At 51.5% G+C, this 20002-nt stretch overlaps 8 protein-coding genes across 8 annotated transcripts; 5 read left to right on the forward strand and 3 right to left on the reverse strand.

Annotated features, from left to right (window-relative positions):
• Positions 1–374: 374 nt before the first annotated feature.
• On the reverse strand, positions 375–1805 carry N7459_004796 (uncharacterized protein; the record flags this gene model as incomplete). Its single annotated transcript, XM_056943980.1, has 1 exon — positions 375–1805. The coding sequence occupies one exon, from the start codon at positions 1803–1805 to the stop codon at positions 375–377; it is 1431 nt and encodes a 476-aa protein (XP_056800863.1).
• A 1909-nt stretch (positions 1806–3714) lies between these two features.
• On the forward strand, positions 3715–6120 carry N7459_004797 (uncharacterized protein; the record flags this gene model as incomplete). Its single annotated transcript, XM_056943981.1, has 1 exon — positions 3715–6120. The coding sequence occupies one exon, from the start codon at positions 3715–3717 to the stop codon at positions 6118–6120; it is 2406 nt and encodes an 801-aa protein (XP_056800864.1).
• A 433-nt stretch (positions 6121–6553) lies between these two features.
• N7459_004798 (nuclear export protein Noc3) lies at positions 6554–8737 on the reverse strand (the record flags this gene model as incomplete). Its single annotated transcript, XM_056943982.1, has 1 exon — positions 6554–8737. One exon carries the CDS (start codon positions 8735–8737, stop codon positions 6554–6556), a length of 2184 nt encoding a protein of 727 aa, XP_056800865.1.
• Positions 8738–9053: 316 nt separating this feature from the next.
• Positions 9054–9760, forward strand: N7459_004799 (ribosome biosynthesis protein NIP7; the record flags this gene model as incomplete). Its single annotated transcript, XM_056943983.1, has 3 exons — positions 9054–9494; positions 9562–9663; positions 9737–9760. 3 exons carry the CDS (start codon positions 9054–9056, stop codon positions 9758–9760), a joined length of 567 nt encoding a protein of 188 aa, XP_056800866.1.
• A 533-nt stretch (positions 9761–10293) lies between these two features.
• N7459_004800 (Cullin binding-domain-containing protein) lies at positions 10294–11616 on the forward strand (the record flags this gene model as incomplete). The annotated part of the gene is made up of 5 exons (XM_056943984.1): positions 10294–10374; positions 10507–10550; positions 10799–10869; positions 10920–11094; positions 11187–11616. The coding sequence occupies 5 exons, from the start codon at positions 10294–10296 to the stop codon at positions 11614–11616; spliced, it is 801 nt and encodes a 266-aa protein (XP_056800867.1).
• A 592-nt stretch (positions 11617–12208) lies between these two features.
• On the reverse strand, positions 12209–13145 carry N7459_004801 (Mpv17/PMP22 family protein; the record flags this gene model as incomplete). The annotated part of the gene is made up of 4 exons (XM_056943985.1): positions 12209–12277; positions 12336–12602; positions 12676–12951; positions 13026–13145. 4 exons carry the CDS (start codon positions 13143–13145, stop codon positions 12209–12211), a joined length of 732 nt encoding a protein of 243 aa, XP_056800868.1.
• A 1488-nt stretch (positions 13146–14633) lies between these two features.
• N7459_004802 (uncharacterized protein) lies at positions 14634–16238 on the forward strand (the record flags this gene model as incomplete). Its single annotated transcript, XM_056943986.1, has 1 exon — positions 14634–16238. The coding sequence occupies one exon, from the start codon at positions 14634–14636 to the stop codon at positions 16236–16238; it is 1605 nt and encodes a 534-aa protein (XP_056800869.1).
• Positions 16239–16588: 350 nt separating this feature from the next.
• N7459_004803 (uncharacterized protein) lies at positions 16589–17592 on the forward strand (the record flags this gene model as incomplete). Its single annotated transcript, XM_056943987.1, has 2 exons — positions 16589–16734; positions 16824–17592. The coding sequence occupies 2 exons, from the start codon at positions 16589–16591 to the stop codon at positions 17590–17592; spliced, it is 915 nt and encodes a 304-aa protein (XP_056800870.1).
• Positions 17593–20002: the final 2410 nt, after the last annotated feature.

Below are 20002 nucleotides of genomic sequence, written 5' to 3' on the forward strand. Positions count from 1 at the left end.
GGGACAGGGGACTGTTGCTTGGTCCAGTAAAATCCACCACTGTCAAAGACAAAGAGATAACCAGATACAGGGGAACAAATTGGTAGGCAGCGAAGAAGAAAAGCAAAAGAAACCGAGAAAACAAGTGGGTATCTGAATTCTTGGCTAGCAACCCATAAAGAAAGATTGAAAAATTGCAATGCATTGCCGCCGTATGTTCGCAATGCAGTGATGAACGCAGCAGACTGTGCTGAACTGTCAGGGTATTGAAGTAGAAAGCTGCAAGAATTGCGTTGAGAAAAACAGTCAAAGACTGGGTCTGTGAGACTATGCGAGCTCGAAAAATGGCGGCATGATAGACCAGTGCTTCGGTTCAGAATTGAGAGCGTCGAGTCTTAGACAGTGTCCATGCCCTTGGTCGGACTGAGGGGTTCCTCCTCTTCGTCATCGGAATAGGGGCGCCCCGGAGTGGGTACATGATCCATGATATCTTGGTCTTCCAAAGCGGTCAGCTTTTCACCCTCGAAGTACAGGTGGGCTGGGCTGGGAAGGTGGTCGGCGCTGAGTTCATCCTGGTGGATACCAATGTGAGTATCCTCAATGAGCGAAGGCTTCAAGCCAGGAGCGTTGTCTGTCTCTGTGTCTGTGGCTAGGGGGAGCGGATGTATTTCAGAGGGCAGACATTCCAGTGTGGGAACTTGGCACATATCGGGTTCCTGGGGAGTGACCGGGTGTTCAATCTCAGGCGATGGGCGCTCCAGGGTCGAAGGACGCTCTGCTCCTGCAGCCTTAACCGAGGCACGATGCTTCTCGTTCTCAGGAAGATTCTCGGCGATGTTTTCAGTGGCGATTAGAAGGTCTGGGGTGGCAATGTTCTCCGCGGTGAATCTATCTTCAACGATGGGTAGACGAGGCTCATCTCCCAGCTCAGTGCGGTAGGCATTCAGTAACGGCTTCTGAATTTGTGCTGGCTCTTTGTAGATGCCCTGCGAGAGCTTCTCCTTCTTCTCGTTGATTTGAGAAATGAGTTCATCTCGCTCCTTGAGCTTCTTCAGAATCATCAGGGCTTCAGGAGTCTGCAGATCTTTATCAAGGCTATCGGCCTGTTTGATCATGGTTGCAGTCTGTTCAATCTCGGTCTCGTAGTGCTGCAGTTGTGGATAGACCTCGTTGACAATGGACCGATTTAGCTCGCCTCTCCAGGATCCAGATGAATCAGAAGCAGGCGAAGATTCAGCCTTGGTGGGACCACTGCGAGGAGTGCGAGGAGTGCGAGCGGGGGCTTTGCGCGGCTTCTTGGCCGTAGTATCTGTAGGTGTCTCGGAGATCTTGCGCTTTCTTCCCGAGGTAGGAGTTTCCGTGGTGGCAGCGCTCTTTGTTTTCTTGACTCGGGCGATACCTTTCACGGGCTCATCTGTGGGCGAGCTAGTCGCAGCTCTCTTCTTGCTACCCTTGGCGACGGACGTTCTTGCAACCTGGGTTGGGTTCTTTGCACCGACGGCCTGCTTTGTCTGATTGCCCTTTGGGCTTTCGTCATTGTCGAGGTCCGTAGGAACAGAGGAGATATCAGATGAACTGTCGACCACCTTTTCCTCCGAGAGCTTGGGCTTCTTGGAAGATTTCTGGATCTGTGCGGCAGGGCCTCTGTGCTTGGCACCAGTAGCAGGACCTTTGATATTGCCAACAGATTTCTTGGAAGTGTCCTTTGGGACCTGGGATTGTTCAGACTGTCGACTCTTCCCAGTCGCATCAGTCGAAGTGTCTTTGCCCTTCGCAGGGTCTTTGTTTGCGGCATTAGCGGAGGCCATCTTGCGCCTATCGGCCATGTGCTTGCTAAGAGAGTGGTTATGTGAGCTCGAGATGACGAATCACTGTGGAAAGACGCGAGATATCACAGTGGGCGGAGGTGGGTAACAAGATGGAAGCGAGCAGGGGGATCAGAAGGTGACGGGAATGTGACGGAGGCAACAACGCTTAGGCGACGTGCACCATACACGGAGAGCGTATGAGAGGAGAAAGATCAATTGAAATTCCGGCGTGACTCCAGGAAAGAAAAATCCGATTTCGTCGTTCTCACCTGAACTTTTTCATGTCCAGCTTGCCGTGGAGGCCATCCATAACGAACGGGAAAATACCACTTGGATACACACGCTGTGCAATGTTAGGAAAGATAACATTGTAAAAAATAAGGGGGAAAATAATTGCGATGGAATATCACGAAGGAGGCGAAATCGCACAGAAGAACTGACCTTGATAATTTGCTTGGGAGCCATCTTACATACCACGACGATGGGGTCGAACAGTTGGATTCAGATTGACAGATGCCAGGCAAATACCTTGGAAGCGATGGGAGGAAAGAAAAGTGGAAGGAAACAAGCCCGGGTCCAGGGGAAGATTTCTTTGCTTTATGGGTTGGATGCTTGTTGGTAGTCTACATTCACTTTGAAGGCCAGTCATTTGCGGGCAGCTAGGGTTACCGCATTTGGCCAGGCTCTAGTATCGAATTCACTAGAATGGTCGTCTGGGAAGCCAACAAAGCCAGACAACATATTTCCAAAGTTGGATTGTCCATATGGCTCCCTTGGGTAACTACTTCTGGAAGGTTGCCTGAATACCAGCATCCAGCGCTGCCAACAATATACGTCTATACGAGAAGCTCCTGATCTGCAGTTTTGCTCATGCTCACCAAACACGCCCACCAGATATCCCAAATGAGTAAATTCATTTTTCTCCATACCAGTATACCAGTCTCTATTGACTAAGATCGAATGGGTTTACCTTGTCTGGTCTGCGAATGTAGTTGGAATAGAGTTGGTTGCCAAGGCTTGCCCACATGGCAAGTTTCAGTATTGGTTGCGCCGGCCTCTGCCCGAACAAAAAATTCCCCAGTTCCTAGCTAATGGTCTCTGTGTATTGATATATGGGTAAATGGAGGGGCTACCTCTCGGGGTCTCTGTAGTTGAAGAAGAAGGACATGATGTTAAGAACTATTCTGGCAACGCATGACATGCTTCCATCCATGGATAGCTCCAAGGTTGAATCGTGGAGAGTCGTCGGGCTGTCAGGCAGGTAATTCAAATAATAGACAGTATATTTGCAAGAAAATAGTGAATGATTGACGGCAACTTCCGTCAACAGACGCTAGTGAGCAGGAAGCAGAATCTCCTTGTCTCTCAAAGTAAAACTGCATATTTCCTCCATTTTCACCACCGCACCTTACTTTTTATCTTTACACCCAGGGTCTATCCTGCGTCGAACGCGTTATTTCCTGTCTATTTTTCACATATCGTCTCTGTCTACCTCTCTCTGTATCTGGGCTTTCCTTGACCAGGCACTGATGGACAATCACACTGACAACAAGCCGGGCGACGCGCCACGGGGTCATGATGTGCACCCAGGTCGCGATATCTCACGCCGGGAGTCTGGTCGGGCAGATACACCCATTCCTTCCCTTATTCCAACCCTTGCGAGCACTTCTGGCTTGGGGCTCAGTCTTGCAGCTACAAGTCCTTGCCCTCAGCCTGGTAATGCCTTTTCTCGCATGAGATCTCAAAACACCGAGGGAAGTAAGCTTCCTCGCAAGAGTCATGGTAAGGACTTGCATTTCATTGCTCCACAATCTCCTTTACTCCCAAGCTCTCAATGACTCGGTAGCAAATCCCGCTAATCAACATTATCTTATATTCAGGTAACTCCAACCCGCCAAGTTCGGCTGAAGCAACTCGCCGTCCAAACATGCCCCGCAAGACATCTCAGCTTGACTATGATGGGGAGCTCGCACTCCCCATGCCTAAGCCGCGCTTCACGAGAACCGATAAGCAGGAAAGTCCGCCAGCAACTCCAGAGGACAACAGCAAGTTTCCTCGCTCAAAGAAGCGTGCTGTAACCGATCCAGTGGTGAGCCATGCTGGACGCACTTCATCCGAACCAATGTCGCCTTTCAGCCTGAGTTCCAATGATGGCAAGAAAATGTCCAAGCTGGAACTGATCAAGTCAAAGCTCAGCTTCAAGGACCTCAAGAAGGAGTGTTCCAAGGACGAGTTGCCTTCTCGGATTCCTCCTTTGCCAACCAAGGAGACACTGAAGCCGTCTCCTCGCCGCGTCGTTACGGGGTCGTCTCTTCCATCTATCTCGCCAAGTTCCTCTCGCTTCAAGCCCAAGCCCAAGCCGTCGGACGAGCCAAGCTCCCCTGTTCCAGCACGTGTGCATGCGATGCCCTCGGGTGTTGTCAAAAATTCCGCCACCAGGATTCCTCTTCCACCTTCGGCCACGTCAGTCAATGTACCAGGAGCCATCAATCCCCTTCAGTCTTCCAATGGCTCTGTTGGCAGTACTCCACCCAACGCCACCGCTGGTTCGGATGTTCCACAGAAGATATCGGAGGGATCAGGCCTGGCATTCAGCACTCAGGGAAGACATCAGCCTGACATCGTTGTAACTCGCCCAAGCTTTGAAGTTGCATCCAAGAAGAACAGGGCCTCGACCCCGACTTCCCCGTTGCCTGACTATCCAGTTACAGACGAATCTCCTCCCCGCCTTCGTGATCTGACTGAGGGTGAAGGCAGAGTCAAATATCTCCCACGGTCTTGGGTGATAGATACACCTAGCGGTTCACCGGCGCCTAAGGCAAAACGACCTGCTCCAATCGCCTACAAGGACCGCCAGGCCCCTATGGCGTCCCTCACTGACCATCTGCCATCGTACGAAGAACGCCTTGAAGAGGCAAACATGCCGTTGGGGCAACCAGTTTCTCCTGAGATCCGGAATCGTCCCATGCCCATGCAAATCGACGATATCGTGGAGATGGTTCGTTCGATCCAACGCCAGACTGACACGGGAATCGGCACCATCACCAAGAAAATGGAGGAAGTATCTACCTGGATCGGAGATCAGCTCAATAATCACATTGCAAGCATTTCGGACTTGGGACGGGCCAACTCTGAACTGTTTACCAAACAATGCCAAATCTCCAGGGAGATGATGAAGTTCCAACTGGATATTCGTCTCGATATTGGCGTCATGGAGCGACGACTCAATGCGTTCGAAGGAAGGCTCATGGACGAGCTGCAAGGCGAGATTCGCGCATTAGCCAGGTCCTACGAGGAGCTTCAACAGAAGACCGAAGTCTTGATGGAGAAGTACTCGGCTGGCGATAATCAGTCTTTCCTCGAGGAACAGCGACAGCGCACTGCAGAGATGGAGAATGAGATCGCGTACCTGAAGGCTCGACGAGATGGCTCGAAGAGCTTCTCGCCACTGCCAGTCCGGCATCGTAACAGTATCTCCAGCAATGGAAGCGCAGAGCCCTTGATCAAGCAGGTCAGCCCCTTGAGTGCTCCAGTTCACCCGGCATCAAGCCCTGTTGATCCTCTTGCTTCCCGACTGGTGCCTCCTGTGATGGAGACCAAGGGCAAATTCACGCGCAGCGTCTCGCTCACCAGAAAGGGTCTGTTGAAGGGCATCAAAGACATCGCATCCACTTCGCCCGACTCAAAGGACAAGACCACCCTGGCCAAGACTCGAAGCGATGAGGAGAAGAAATGGGGCATGTTTGGCCTCCGCCGCCGTCGTGATGCCAGCGATGGTTCCCGGAGCGAGAGACAATTCCCCTGGGCGTCTGCACGTCGATCCAAAGACGTCACGCCTCGTGAAGACGCCGCCAGCTCTCGCTCTTCAACCCCGCCTCTGCCCTCTATCCCGAGAGCCTTCACTCGCTTTCCTGTTAATCCGGCTCCTCCACAGACTGAAATTCAGCCCGGACTGCGAAATATGGAGGACTCCGGTCTTGTGATCGAGGATACGTCTGTGACAACTTCACCAGATCCCTCTACCCATTCCGGACGGAGAACAACGCCCTCCCAGCAGAAGGATGGTCTCAATCGCGGCAACGTTCCCTCGACTACATTCTGCCGCACTCATTCTTCCTCGGATGGCAACAACGAACATGCTGCTGGTGTGAGCTCGCCCGAGGAAAGCTTCCTCTCCACCGTCCAAGAGCAGCAGCGCCAAGGTCAAACTACGATTCATCGGGCTGATGAAGAGTCACAGAAAGCCCCTCTTCTTGGGGATAGCGAACATGAGTGGGATAATGTCTCGCTGCGTGAGTCCGGGCCTCGCAATGATTCCTTTGGGCCGAATTAGGGCCATCGTATCCCCTCTGAAAATGGCCGAACTGTCTGATGTGTCCTGGCAAGGCTTTGGACGATTGTGATCGATGGCCAATGATCAATGAGAATACGCATTTGAAACATTTTGTGGGATTTCTAGGAGTCGATGGGGTTGGTAGGAGTGATGGATGGGGATTTCAAGTTAGGGGAAAACAGTGCCGGACTGGTCTCAAGTGAACTGATCGGAAGGGGAACCTGGTAGTGGTGGATTTAATGGTGTAGGAAGGCGTTGACGGCTGTTCGGAGGATGCCAAGGGGCGATGTCATTCAGAAACAAGAATCTCGAATACTCAAAATGGATGAATATGTAAGTGAAAATGCCATGATCTTGACGTATGAAGCGCTTGAAACATATACAAAATCCCCAAACTAGGTTCGACGTAGTGGTATACATCTCCATATCACAATCAATTCGTTGCACTCATTATCTTCTCGATAGCGAGCGCCGATTCCCGAACTCGTGGGCAATAGTGCTGTCGCAGTAACTCTCCCTCCCATACTGACCCAGCGAAGACATTGGTACCATCGATTTCATTGGCGTAGGGATTGAAAACACCATCGCCCTTGCGCTCCTCGCTGTGCCACAGTGGTGAGATGCGACGAGAATGGTGCTTGGACACCTGGTTCATGAGAGAAAGCGTAGCAATGGCAGACTTCTCGGGCAGCTGGAGGGAGGTCGTCATGAGACGCTTGGAAAAGCTGGCAAGGCGAACAGGAGGGGGGATGCCATGTGCGCGGGATAGAAGGCTGGACTGGAGGCAGCGAAGCAGCAAAACCATGGGAGTCTGAAAATTGACCTTGTTCTTGGCCCGGATTCGAGATGAGGAAAGATTGTCTCCGTGGGCATTGGGGTCTGGGAGTCTCAAGGATGTGCTGGGGTTGAATTCAACGTCCGGATTGGTAGAAATGGCGTATAGGGATCGGTAAAGGTGTTTGATGAAGAAGCCCAGATCCAAATGAAGAGTCGAGGCTGCTTTGCTAGCGTCTTGTCCTTCCAACAATGCAAATGCAGTGACGGTACACAAGAGAGTCTCCCGGCGTGCATCACGAACGTTGCGGTCAGCGGATTCAGCAGTGCGCTCCTCCTCGTCATCTTCCTCCGCAAATTCACCATCTTGTCCCAACTCATCACGCTCGGCATGCGAAATGAGATCTTTCATAGCTTCGAGCAGGTCGCCAAAAAAGTCCTGGTTGATCAAGTGGGCATACTTGGCCAGTCCTTCAAGTACGGGACCCATTAGGGTTGGAATGCGTGCCTTCAAAATTCGGAAGTAGCAGCCAAAGACGAGCTTTAAAGTCTCGGCTTGGTTCTTGTCTCTCTCTTCATGAGAGACAAGGGCGTCGGCTTGCTTCATGTCTTTCTCAACAACCTTGCGCTCCTTGGCCAACTTGCGCTCGCGCTTTGTGCGAAATTCCCGTTTCTGCTTCTGTTTTTTGCCGCTAATTGGCTCCTCCTCAGTCTGGCGGTCCACTCGGTTTTGTGACGCTTTCATAGAAAATTCGCCGAGGAGACGGAGGTAAAGGAATGTGTCCAAGACGCTCTCGTGGATCCGGAAGTCTCTAGCTTTCATCATCTTTGCAAGCAATCGAACCGCTTCAAGAGAAACCATGCCATCGGAGTCCTTGGCAAAAATTTCCTCCATAGTCTCGCGACACTTCGTAAAGTCTGCATCCACCTGTCTCCGTGCGAGCCGATTGACAAGGATCTTTAACAGCTCGCCACGGAAGTTGAAATGCGGCACGGATTGGATCATGCTGCAGGCGCAATTAATGGCCATGCTCCTCAGACCAGCATCAACGGCGTTATTGTCGCCCTTGGCAGGCTTGACCAACGAAGCCAGCTTCTGCACGTAGTGCTTGTATCCCGAGAGAAGAGACTGCTCGAAATTGCGCAGTTTGCGCACGTCTTTCGATATTTTCGCAGACAAGTCTTCTTCACTGAGAGGGCGAATTCTGTAGCCGGGAATAACATCTTTGTAAATGGCGGCCTGCGAAGCCAGCGCCAATTTCTTGACTGTGACTGGCGAAGCTGGGTTCTCCACCATCTCTGCCATGGTCTTGAATAAAGCAATATGTTCTTCGGGGTCCTCATTGATCAGGGTTGCCATGCGAGCGAGATCTTCCTTTGCTTGTGCGATTTGGACCTTCACCGGAACCTTGGGCTTCTTCTCTTCAATTTCCTCTTCGGACTCGTCTCCAGAAGCATCCTCTTCTTCATCGTCATCAGTACCCAGGAAGCTGTCGGTCTCCTCCGCTGCATCTTCTGGCTCCTCGGTAGCATGGACGAAGCCCTCTGAGGTTTTGATGGGCAATCGGGTCCGCTCGTTGGCTTTCTTGTTCACTTTGCGTGGGCGGCGCTCGTAGTCTTGCTCCAGATCCCATTCGCTGTCACGGCTCTGGGAGGCGGCCTGGTTGCGAGATCCAGAGTCCTCCCTATCACCTGGAGGACTCAATCTCCTCCTTTTGACTGTCGGGCCACGGGCCATTTTGCGCTTTTTGAGGGGAATCGTGCGAGAGGTCGGAGACTGAAGGGTCTGCGGCATGAAGGCGGTCCGAACTTTTTTCGGTGCCAAGCGCTGTTCTGCCGGCATATTCGTTTCTCCGCTCTTCGCTCCGCTTGAATTTTTGCGATCAATGGTTTCCAGCTTCTCAGGTACCGAGTTGGACAATCACAAGCACATTGCTCACGAAACTCGTGTCTGTCGAAGAGTTTTGTGGCCCCACTGACTCAGGTAAGCTTACAGTGTTTCCCACCTGTGGATGTCTTCGTTAACCACCCTTAAACGTCCTGAAGACTTTCTGCGTTGTCAACCCGCGCCTATCAAAGCTAACGACGACTTTCGATAGCAATTCCGCTGTATTCGTGCCTCCTCAACAAGTTTCCTGGCCTTGCCATTTGATCTCAGAATGCGTCCACTGACAGAGGCCGAGACCTCGACCCTGTTCTCGAAGCTGGCGAATTACACCGGCCGGTCCCTCAACTCCATTGTCGCAAATACCTCTGAGAGTGGTTCTGAGGCTGATCGCTATGTCTTCCGAATGATCGGATCCCGAGTGTTTTATGTCCGCCTCAGTCTGGCAAACTTGGCCGTGTCAATTCCTCGAGACAACCTCCTCGCTCTCGGGACTATGATCGGAAAGTTCACCAAGACTGGAAAGTTCCGTATCTCGATCACGGCACTCGATGTGATTGCACCGCATGCACGATACACAGTGCATATTAAGGAGAACGGCATCATGCCATTCTTGTACGGTGGATCTGTGGCTCGTGCCCACGTCGGTCGTTTCTCGGATGATGCACCGGAAAGTGCAGGCATCATTGTTCGCAGCTCCGATGACACGCCGTTGGTAAGTAGTATTCTATCTCAAACTGTCTCGTTTGTAAGAAGCCACTCTAACCATGTTCAATCACCAGGGCTTCGGTGTCACGACCATGTCGAGTGCTCAGAGCAGGAAAATGGAGCCTACTCGTATTGTGGTGGCAAGACAAACAGATCTGGGCGAGTACCTCCGTGAAGTGAGTAATTCCCGGATGTCATGGACTGTCTGGTCTATTTTCATGCAGCTGGATAATGGCTAACTCTCAACAGGAGGATACTATTTTTACCACCTAGGGCAGACCCATGTGCAACCCGTATCTTGCATATTCGCATTATCGATTAGTGGTGGGAGTTATGGAGTCTATTTCTGTTGCAAAAGTACATGTCTGATTTCAAGTGTGGTGTTTATGCCCCCTGCTATCTACGGTCTTGTCTGATAACATACCTCTTCAATGAAATGCTACGATTTTCATTCCTGCGCCCAATCCTGCTTTGCTGGGCATTTCCACTATCATGTCAATTGCCTGTATTAACGGCTTATTACTTCGGGTTTTCGTCATGTAGTCCTGGATATTGTTGTATAAAAATCATGCCTGAGGCAGCAGACCTCGCTGAGTCAGCCTAGGCCGCCGCGGCGATGATACTCGCCGGGGCGTCACGATGTTCGAGCGGGATTTCGGAAAACCACAAAAACACCACCACCCCTGCTCATATCCTCTCCTTTGTCTCTGGCTTCACTCCTTTAACTATCCCAGTCATTTTCCGCCACCTCAAGCTTCCCCAGGTGCTCAGCCGACGCAGGCCGGCTTCAATATCATAACCCCACCATGCCCTACAGCGCGGCGCAGAAGCGGGCGATCGCCGAGGTGAAGGAAATCACCGGACTCTCAGATACCGATGCCGCCAGAGTATGTGATATACTGTTAATTCTTGTTCTTTTTACCCTCTTTCCTTTCTACCTTCCCCTTGTGCCTGGATTCATGTGTTCTTTTTCCAAGTCGATGTACCTTGGGGGGGTTCGTGCTGATATGATGCTATAGTACCTGAAATCAACCCGGTATGATGTCGCACGGGCTGTTGATCAGTGAGTACACCCAACTCTCTATTGGAGAGGTCTTTCTGTATCGGCTATACATGGAATGCTGTGCTTCCCCGCTTTGGTCTCTTGTGCCTCTTGCAGCCGGCTCTGCATGTACATGGATGTTCTCCCGTGAAAACCTCTGCGGTGTGACCAAAGATACATGCCAGCAAGAGCTGCAGAATCTTACCCAACCCAGACCGCATCTATGATGGCTTTGAGAAATAGATGTCTAATGCACCACCGCTTCACAGATACTTCAGCAGCGGCCCTGCCATCAACGCCGTAGTAGCACCACTCAACCAGATCTTCGACAGCTACCGAGGTATGTACAGGTCCAGCCCGCTGACAAGACACACGCTAAGCGCAACACAGATATCTCAACAGACGAGGAAGACAAGTTCGGCATCGAGGGTGCCATGAAATACCTCAATGATTTAGAGGTGCAGCTCGACGAAATCACCTGCATCGGAGTGGCGGAGCTTTGCAAGTGTCCCGCCATGGGCGAGTTCACGCGCGACGGCTTTGTGAATGGCTGGCGGGCCGTCAAGTATGTCTCTCCCGAAACCACTGCGCTTGACCAACTACGACCACCTTCTACCGGTCCCTCTTTCCATACGCACTTGGCTAACTCTAGCTCAGCGTCAACTCGCCACAAAAGATGAAATCCCACGTAAAAACGCTCCGCAAGGACATTACCACAGACACCGGTGTCTTCCGCCGCGTGTACCGGTACTGCTTCCTGCTGTCACGGATGCAAGGCCAGCGTAATGTGCAATTCGACATTGCGGCTGAGCAGTGGGGGATGTTCTTCTCTCCCAAGTCGGGCGGCGTGGCGGCGAACACCGACACGACGCCGTGGCTGGACTGGTGGATTGAATTCCTAGAGAGCCGGGGCAAGAAGCCCGTTAACAAGGATTTGTGGGAGCAATTTGAAGTTTTCCTGCGCAAGGCGCACGAGGACGAGCAGTTTGGCTGGTGGAGTCCGGATGGGGCGTGGCCTGGTGCGCTGGATGACTTCGTTGCGTATGTGCAGGCGAAGCGGGATGGGTCGCAGATGGAGATTGAGTGAACAGGCTTCTGGAGTGCAACTCCGCCGGTTGTGTGGACGGGGATGACAGCATGAATCATGCTCACTACTGACATATCGGATAGTTTCTCGATCAAAGGGGGAAGGGGTCGGAATCGAAAATCCAAGATCGGGATAGCCTTCCAATCCGGCTGTAGATGAACATGGAATCCAAATTACGCCGGCCTAGACCTCACGGAAGCTGTATTTCGGCAGTTCCCACCTACTCTGATAGGAAGTACAATATGTATCACGACTGATGCTCCAAGCCGTCGGAAAATCCAGCGTAGGTACTGACGTACCGAAACGTCCATTCCAAAGTTTGCAAACAGATTCGAAGTATATGGAGGGGGAAGCCATTCGTCGTAAAGAGGTGAAATAACATCAAGGGGGAAAAGATATCTGACGCATACGAAGATGCATGTGTACATTGAAGCTCAGAACATGAAGGGAAACATGATACAAAAGAAAGGGGGGGAATTCATAGCTACAGATCGGAGGCGAGGCTGTGATCCAGGAATAGGGCTGACGAGTCAGGCACGCCCGGTAGCACCTCCGCCCCGTCTGATATCTGCAGGGCGCGACTCGGTTTTATTCAAGGGTAGTCGCGCTTCTCGTAACCAGGGTCGCGAGGGTCGCGCGGGTCGCGGCGCTGGTCATAGCGCTGTATATTGCGTCAGTAACTTGGTCCCACGAGTGCATGCACCACCAATTCAACGTACCTTGCGCAGAGCTTCCAGGCGCTTCTTCTTGGTGTGGGTGTTGACGTAGGTGCCGATGAAGAAACCGACAATGTTGAAGAATGGCACCCAGGTGTGCTCGGGGAGGAACTTCTGGGCGAAAGCCAGGGCCAGCGGGGAGGTGATCCAGCTGACCTTCATGACGGGCATGAAACCGGCGCGGACGGTGGCGCGGACCTGGTGGAAAGTGCGCGCGCCAGCAATGATAGCCATCGAGCACAAGTAGACGCTGTTCTGAATGGGGGAGATCTGTCGCCGTAAAGAAATCGATTAGCGGCCGCGCGACCGGTCGGGGCCATCGTAGGGTGAAGGGGGAACGTACAATCAAGTTGCTGACGAGGATTTGCAGGATCTTGGCCTTGAGGCTTTTCCGGCCGGCAAAGATCTTCTGCAGGATGCCAATGAGGACGTGGCCGAGCGGCGCGCTGATGAACATGCCGTACAGTGACATCTTGGGGATGCGCGAGCTGAAGTAGTGGCCGTGCTTGCCGACATCGTGGGCGAGCCACGAGGCCAGCAGTTCCTGCAGACCAGAGAGCAGTCCGGAGGTGAGCATCTTAGTGCGCAGCGGGTTCTTCTGCAGCTGGTGGAGGTATGCCTGCGACGATCCATTCCGCGCGTCAGTAGCCCTTCCTGTCATGTCTGGGGGGGCATTGGGGACCTTCAACCTACCGCCAGGTATCCCGTAGGGGTGTTTCCACCGGTCAATCGCTCACCGACACGGTGCGCCAGGTCCTCGGGCTTGCCGCCAGTCACGGCGCGGACAGCCTCTTCCTGGAACTTGACGGACATGATGGGCACTTCGGAGGGGCTGGGCAGAAGGTCGGATATCAGAGATTCGGACTGCGCGCGCTGGCAAGTGAGGATGGGGAGTTAATTATGGGTCACAACGGAGGAAAGGAAACAAGCTGGACGAGATCCGCGAGCGATCGCGTGGGAAAGGCTGGGGGCGCAGGGGGGGGGGAAGAGGGAGGTGTTTGTTTATGGTGTCGGGCCGAGATGGAGGCTGGGCCGGACTGGGCGGACGAGGGTGAACCGCGGCTGCGAGGCTTTGCGCTTCCTCAGTCTACCTCATTAGAACATACCTGGGGGAAATCGAGCAGGATTCGAGGCTAGAATCGAGCAGCAAGGAACACTGGAGGAGCGGAGCCAGACTGGGGTCGGCAACTCATATAAGAGAAGCGGTCGCCAGGACGGCAAATGCCCCGGCAAGGTCCACCATTGGCTGAGCTCGTCGGAATCCCCCGACGACGACAAGATGAAACTGACTGCGGGCGACTTCTCCGATAATCATGGAATATGGAGCTGCAGAGCTCGGGAAACTGGACGATGCCTATCATATTGGATTTAAGATCACCAAGTCGGGCGCATGGCTTCTAATAGGCGCCACCCTGACCTCCCATGAAGGTGCGGGATAATATCTCCGATTGGACTCTACCAATCTATATCGCCTCCGGATGTTGAAAGGTCAACCCCCCGTCTACCCTCTTGACTGGAATAAGGGATCCAGCTTCAGTTGATATACAGCCTGGGGAGATTGTTTATGCAGGAATCCTCCCAGCTCCTACACCTACATATAAGCATCTTGGCGTTTGCCAATTGCCTGGAATTCATGCAATATCAAAGCACAGAGACCGCGTCAGAGATAGAAAGACCAGGCCAGTCAATCCCGCTCCGATAATGAGTGGGTAATCGTGTGATAACCCGTAGTCCTGGTATACTGCCACCCGCATTTGAGCAGTGCTGCATCCATAAGGCCTGCTGTTAAAAATGAAACGCCATGGCGTATTTGATGCTCAAGCAAGACCACCTACCGTGAGAACAACTGCAGTCAATCCTGCATGAAGAGCGCCTCCGCCTCGTCCAGGCAGTGTAATCAACGGCTTCACCGTAGATAGGAGGAGTACCGCCGGCCGCACGCCGGCGGCACTGTTGAGAGCATTGGGGTGGCATCTCGAGTTGTAGCTCGCCCCGACTCGATTGGCCGATTGCCTCGCTGAGTCGTCGTTTTACGGGAATTGGACCCGCGTCACGATGCGATCTCGCTGCGACTCGATTGGCCGATGGCATCGCTGAGTCGTCGTTTTACGGGCCCCCGTCACGATGCGAGCTCAGATAGAAGCACCTTCTTCCTTCGGTCTTTCCTCCTTCATCCTTCACGATCATCCATCAATCCCTTGAGCGTATCCACAGATCGTCTTTTGATTCCAGTACTCCTCTCATCATTCCAAGCATTTTCCAAGCCCGCAACACGTGAATACACGTGTGAAGCTGTCAAAGATGTCTTCTCCCCCTCAGAAGGAGACCACAGTGCCAATGGAACCACCGGTGGCATCCCAGAGCATGGGAGAGTCCACGGACGTCAGCCACGTGCATGCATCAACCGCAGCTCCAGATGATACAGCCCTTGGAGAGCAGGGTGAGCAACCAGTCCTGCCCATTCCCTTAGGCACGCAGACCCGGGAAGAGCGGGGGCCTATTTCCTTCCACACTCCTACCAACATCAACCCAACCGAGCTGGCTCAGCCCGCTCCGGTTCCTTTCCATCTTATCGAGAATCGAATTTGGGAGTTGGCAGAGCAGAGACGACCTCGTCCGGCGCCACACATCCCTCCCGGTCTTGAAAACACCCCGATAGTCCTTCGATACCTGCGGTATAAGCGCTATCCCGGATTAGAATGCGGTCACGCATGTACCCTTCGATTCTTTGCCACTCGGCAAAGTCAGAGATGCAAAACGTGCGGTGAATTCCAGCGAGTCCTGTACGTGTGTTGCGACGATACGTCTGATTTCTCGGGCCATGATTATGATCCCAATGCCGAGATCCGCAGAGAGCTGAGTATCCTCCCGGCCTGGACGCAGAAGGCCATTGCAGAGGGACATTACACGGAGGCCCAAGTCGAAGATTTGCTGGACCGACGAGTGGAGGTCCTGCAGAGGGCTGCAAAGCTGCACAAGGTTCCCAGCGCGCAACTACAGTCGAATCCGGCGCAGTCGGAGGATGAAACCGACACGGCCGAGGAGAACGACACCGAAGCGAACGACGATAACGCCTCCGAATATTCCGAGGACCCCGATGACCGCTATGACAACGGCCCGTGCCACGAAATGAGATGTGTCGCCTGCGATTCCGGGCAGCAGTGGGCGGAGCGGGCGTCGGGCAGCCTCAACGCTATCGTCAACGAACCGTACAAAGAGCTTCCTCGCATCCCCGAGTACCTCGGCCGCCCTGTGAGTTCCGCCGAGGTGCTGCGTCGACTTCCAGATACAAACTGGCTGCATTGGCAGAACTCCGCCAGCTTCCAGGAGTGGTTGAAGTACAACAGGGAGTGGGTGGAATTCGACCTGGAGCCGGTGCTGAGCATAGCTGTGTCGAGGAAGTTGACGCAGGAGCAATTCTACCAGCTGGTCCATTGGCTGGAACTCAACAGCCCCACGTCTCGCCACTTCACGGCCACCCTGACCTGGCTGCGTGATCCGAAGCGCAGCCTACCGGAGCTCTCACATTTCTTTCGGATGGTCGCTGACCCTCGCCTCAGAACTGAGGGTGAGAGATCGGCTCTGTGGCATCCGCTGGATGCACGAAAGTCGGTCATCAAGAGCCCAATCTGGGAAGAGGTGGAGAGTGAGGAAGGTCTGGTGGAAGCCCCCGGCTGGGAATACGGCGGTGCCTTCATTCCCCCCATCAGGAGTCAGAAAGCCCATCGAGAGAACACGCTGAGGTTCAGCGCCCAGAGCGACGCGCTGGCCCGGCAGCCGGTCTCTGACGGCGGCTCAGCCCCAGCGGCCCTTCATAGGGTCCCCAGTGACTTCCTGACATCGACCCAAGAGCCCTCGGCCCCCGAGCAGAGCGAGGTCGACCCCTACAGCGAGTACTATGATTAACGGGGGCAAGGGGGTGAGGGTGCGGGGGACGTGCCTGGCGATGGCGGGGATGTGTGGAAGTTGGTCTGTGGTTTATGAGATTACAGACGCTAGGAAGTCGGCGGGTGTGCAGAGGGGTTCCATTGCACGAACGGATGTCAACCGAGCAAGAATGGAGATGGAGAGCGACAATCGATCACGAGTCCGAGTCGGGTAAATCCGCTTGCCGAACCTCGGTTCCTTCCGCGCGTGCTTTCTGTGATTCTCGTTTCGTCTCGTCTCGTCTCGCCTTGAAGAGAGCCGTGCTTTCTCTCTCTTCACTCTCTTTCCTCCTCTCCTTTTCACCTCCTTCCTTCTCCGAGTGCACAGAAATGGTAGACCCGGAGCACCCGCCCGACTTGAAAGCTGCGCCGAATGCTGGGCATGTGGGGAAGAGCCCGGCCGCGGGGAAATCGGCCGGGCAGCAGCTGCTGAACGCGTTGACCGCAACGGATGTGACCATCCGACGCTTGGACTTGTGAGTGTTGATTCCTTCCAGAGGTACGGCAGCAGTCCAATCTGCTGGAAGAGCTTCCCGACAGGAATCGCCGCTGACGGACTCGGTAGACTGCTGTCCACGCCGGCCGGGCAAGAACGGGTGCTGGCGACTGTCAACTATGTCGCATCGATACTCCAGCATGCATGTGCTGCCGCGCCCTGGATCGCCTTTCAATCACGACTGGGTCTTCTGGCACGTCGAAAAGGCCGGCCTGCGCCTGCCAGCGCAATTCCGTCCGTGGCGGCCTCAAGATTCAAAGCATTGACCTCGCTCGCCTCCGAGACTCGCTACAACCTCCGCCTATTTGGCCTTTTGCCGCTCTGGATTTGGGGCTCCGATACCCTCCATTCACCCCCCGCCGATCCCATCCTCCACATCCTGACCGTCCTCCAGGTTGTCTCTAATGTCTTCTATCAACTCCTTGAAAACATCTCCTATCTCGCATCGAAGGGCATCGTCTCCAGAAAGTTCGTGGACAAGTATGGCGGCCTCACCAAATGGGACATCTGGAGTACGCGTGGCTGGTTTGGTCACATCTTCTTCCAGTTTTTCGTTCTCTGGCGTCAACACGTTCTGCGCAAACGACGTCTGGCGGACCAGCGAGTCACCGCCGACAATGTCGAAACCAAAATCCAAGCAGAAGAAGCAGAAACCCTCCGTCTTGAGATCCGCTCATGGCGCAAGAGTCTTGTCAATAATACCATCTGGGCACCGCTGTGCCTCCACTGGTGTGTGGAGAAAGGAATCGGAATCCCGGAAAGCCTGACGGGACTGATCAGTTTTATGGCTGGTGCATGGAGCCTGCACGACCTCTGGGCGGCCACGGCCAATCCATGAGGTTCTCTTCTCTTCTGATGCATGTCTGGAGTTACATTTTTGTCTGAATAAACCATACCCACGCTCTCGAAAGCGATCGAGCGAATGAATTGCCTTTGACCCCAATTTTTGACAACTAATCACTCTGTAAGATCGTAGGATAGCGAAAGGGGGCCATTCAGGTTTTCTTTTCAATTGCCTTTTATAGTCGATACACGTATACATATAATCACCAAACAGATCCCGATAATGCGAAATAAGCAGGAATCCATCAATTGCTAATCCGAGCAACTCTCCACAGATGTACTGCGGCGTAGCAAGCCACTTGTGAATCCTTGGGCAATTCAGATCCATAACCCTATTCTGACGATGGGAGTTTGGTTGTTGGCATGCAACAGGCTAGTCCGGGAGGGCGCTAGTGTGGGTGGTAACCGTGCCCATATCGACTATTCCTATTCGGGTGCCCCACACGCATTCGCGTGTTGGTGCACCACAGCGGAAACGCTAACCACACCGGAAACGCCAATTTTTCAAGAAATCGATTAATTAACAGTAATCCCCAGTTGCATCAAAATATAAACGAACATCATCCTGTTCAATAGCTTCCTGGCTATCATCCTAGCTAGTAAAATTAATCACTGAAGTGCCAGGAATAGTAGGAGGAGCTATTTTAGCAGCTATCCTGTGTGCTGCTTGTTTAGTCTGTTTACTCTCTTCCTAGCTCTGGTCGGAAATTCAATATATAGCATCTTTAACTGTTAATAGGCCAGTTATACCTTTAATTCTGCGTTGAGAGCTGTTTTTTTGGCCAGAATTGGCCTATTGATTCTACAGTAATTTAGCTTAGAAAGTATATACTATTTCTATCTGTTCTTTTAAGACTTTATATAATTAATTAATCCTAGCCTTAAAACTAGGTGTAATTGGCTAAGATAGATTATAATTTTGTAGATAAGTATTAATTTTATTTATACTGCGTTGTAAACTGTGAATTGTTTTTAGTGGAGAGTTAGTTAAGCTTAAATGTAGTAATAGCGTTTTACTAAAAATCTGTAAATCTAGAATAGGACTTAATATATATTTAATTGGCTTTAAAATAATATTAGGATTAAATAGATAAATCTTTATATCTTAAAAAGTATATTAAATAGTGTGTTAAGTAAAGGTTTTTTGCTGAATTCTAGGAATATTATATAAAAAATCAGCTTTATCACTAGAGCTTTAGTTTAAGTGAGTATTTTCATTGTTTTTTGACTGGAAATAATGTTTATAAGCTTAAAATAAATGCTAATTAAGTGGCTAGATTTTATATATAGTGTGTGGAATAAAACAGAATAGTATAATATTAACTTATTTATAGAAGTTGATAAACTTAAAGGTTAAGTGTGAATTATAACTATTAAAGATTAATAGTTATTTTTTACTAGGTTGAACTTGATTAGCTGTTTTTTGATGGAAATATTGAAGCTAATTAAAAGCGATTTAATCAGAGATATAACCTTTTAGGGTTAGAATAATAGTATAATCCTTTAGAAGATTAGAAGATTGATACTATCTTTTAAGATAATAAATAGCTTTAAAAAGGATAAACAGTGGGAGTATAAAGCTATCTGTAGCTATACACTTAATAACTGTAAAAGATTTAGCTTTTTTAGCACTTATATAACCTTAAAGTGTATAGTTTTTATTGGTTATAATAACTTTTTGAGTTTTTCCCTAGCTAAGCTGGAAGCTAGTCTTATTAAAGTTATAGATGTTTTTTTGGTGGAATCTTGTTGATTTGAACCTATAATAAGTTAAATTAGTAGGTTAAATAGCTTAACTGCTCTGATTTAAGTCGTTTTTTGTTAATTGGTTTCTATTTAATATAGGAAAAATCTAGTAAAAGCTATTAGGTAAAGCGAAGTGCCTATATTTTTGATACGCGTGGCGGAGATATAGACGCGTTAGGTGTGTTCCGTTGAAGAATTTGATTTACATAGGACTTAACTATAGCGAGTGTAGGTGGTATACACTGTTTATTCAGCTGTCGAATCCACTGAATTATCGCTTTTTCTTGCGCGTTATCTAGAGCTCTGTTGGTTGGTTTTTGGCTGGTTTTTGGTAGCTGGCCAGCTAAACAGGCCTGTATGACCCGGCGAGAAACGTTAAACTGTCGCGACAAGGCAGAAAAATTAGGCCTTTTTTGGCCTTGGGCAGCTGCGCAGGCCTCTTGGACTCGATTTTCGTCAATTTTGACCGGTTTAGGCATGCTGGTAGGTGTAGGATGATGGAAAGATTGAAAAATTGGCGTTTCCGGTGTGGTTGGCGTTTCCGCTGTGGTGCACCCATACGCGGTGAGCGGATGGGTGCGCCCGACTAGGAATAGTCGGAATGGGCACGGTTATGGCAATCTACTCCGATCATTTTCGGTGCCGCGTGCCATCCCTCC

This window comes from Penicillium hispanicum, assembly GCF_028827665.1.
Source record: "Penicillium hispanicum strain IBT 35686 chromosome Unknown utg000004l_segment0_segment0, whole genome shotgun sequence".
Classification (NCBI taxonomy): Eukaryota; Fungi; Ascomycota; class Eurotiomycetes; order Eurotiales; family Aspergillaceae; genus Penicillium; species Penicillium hispanicum.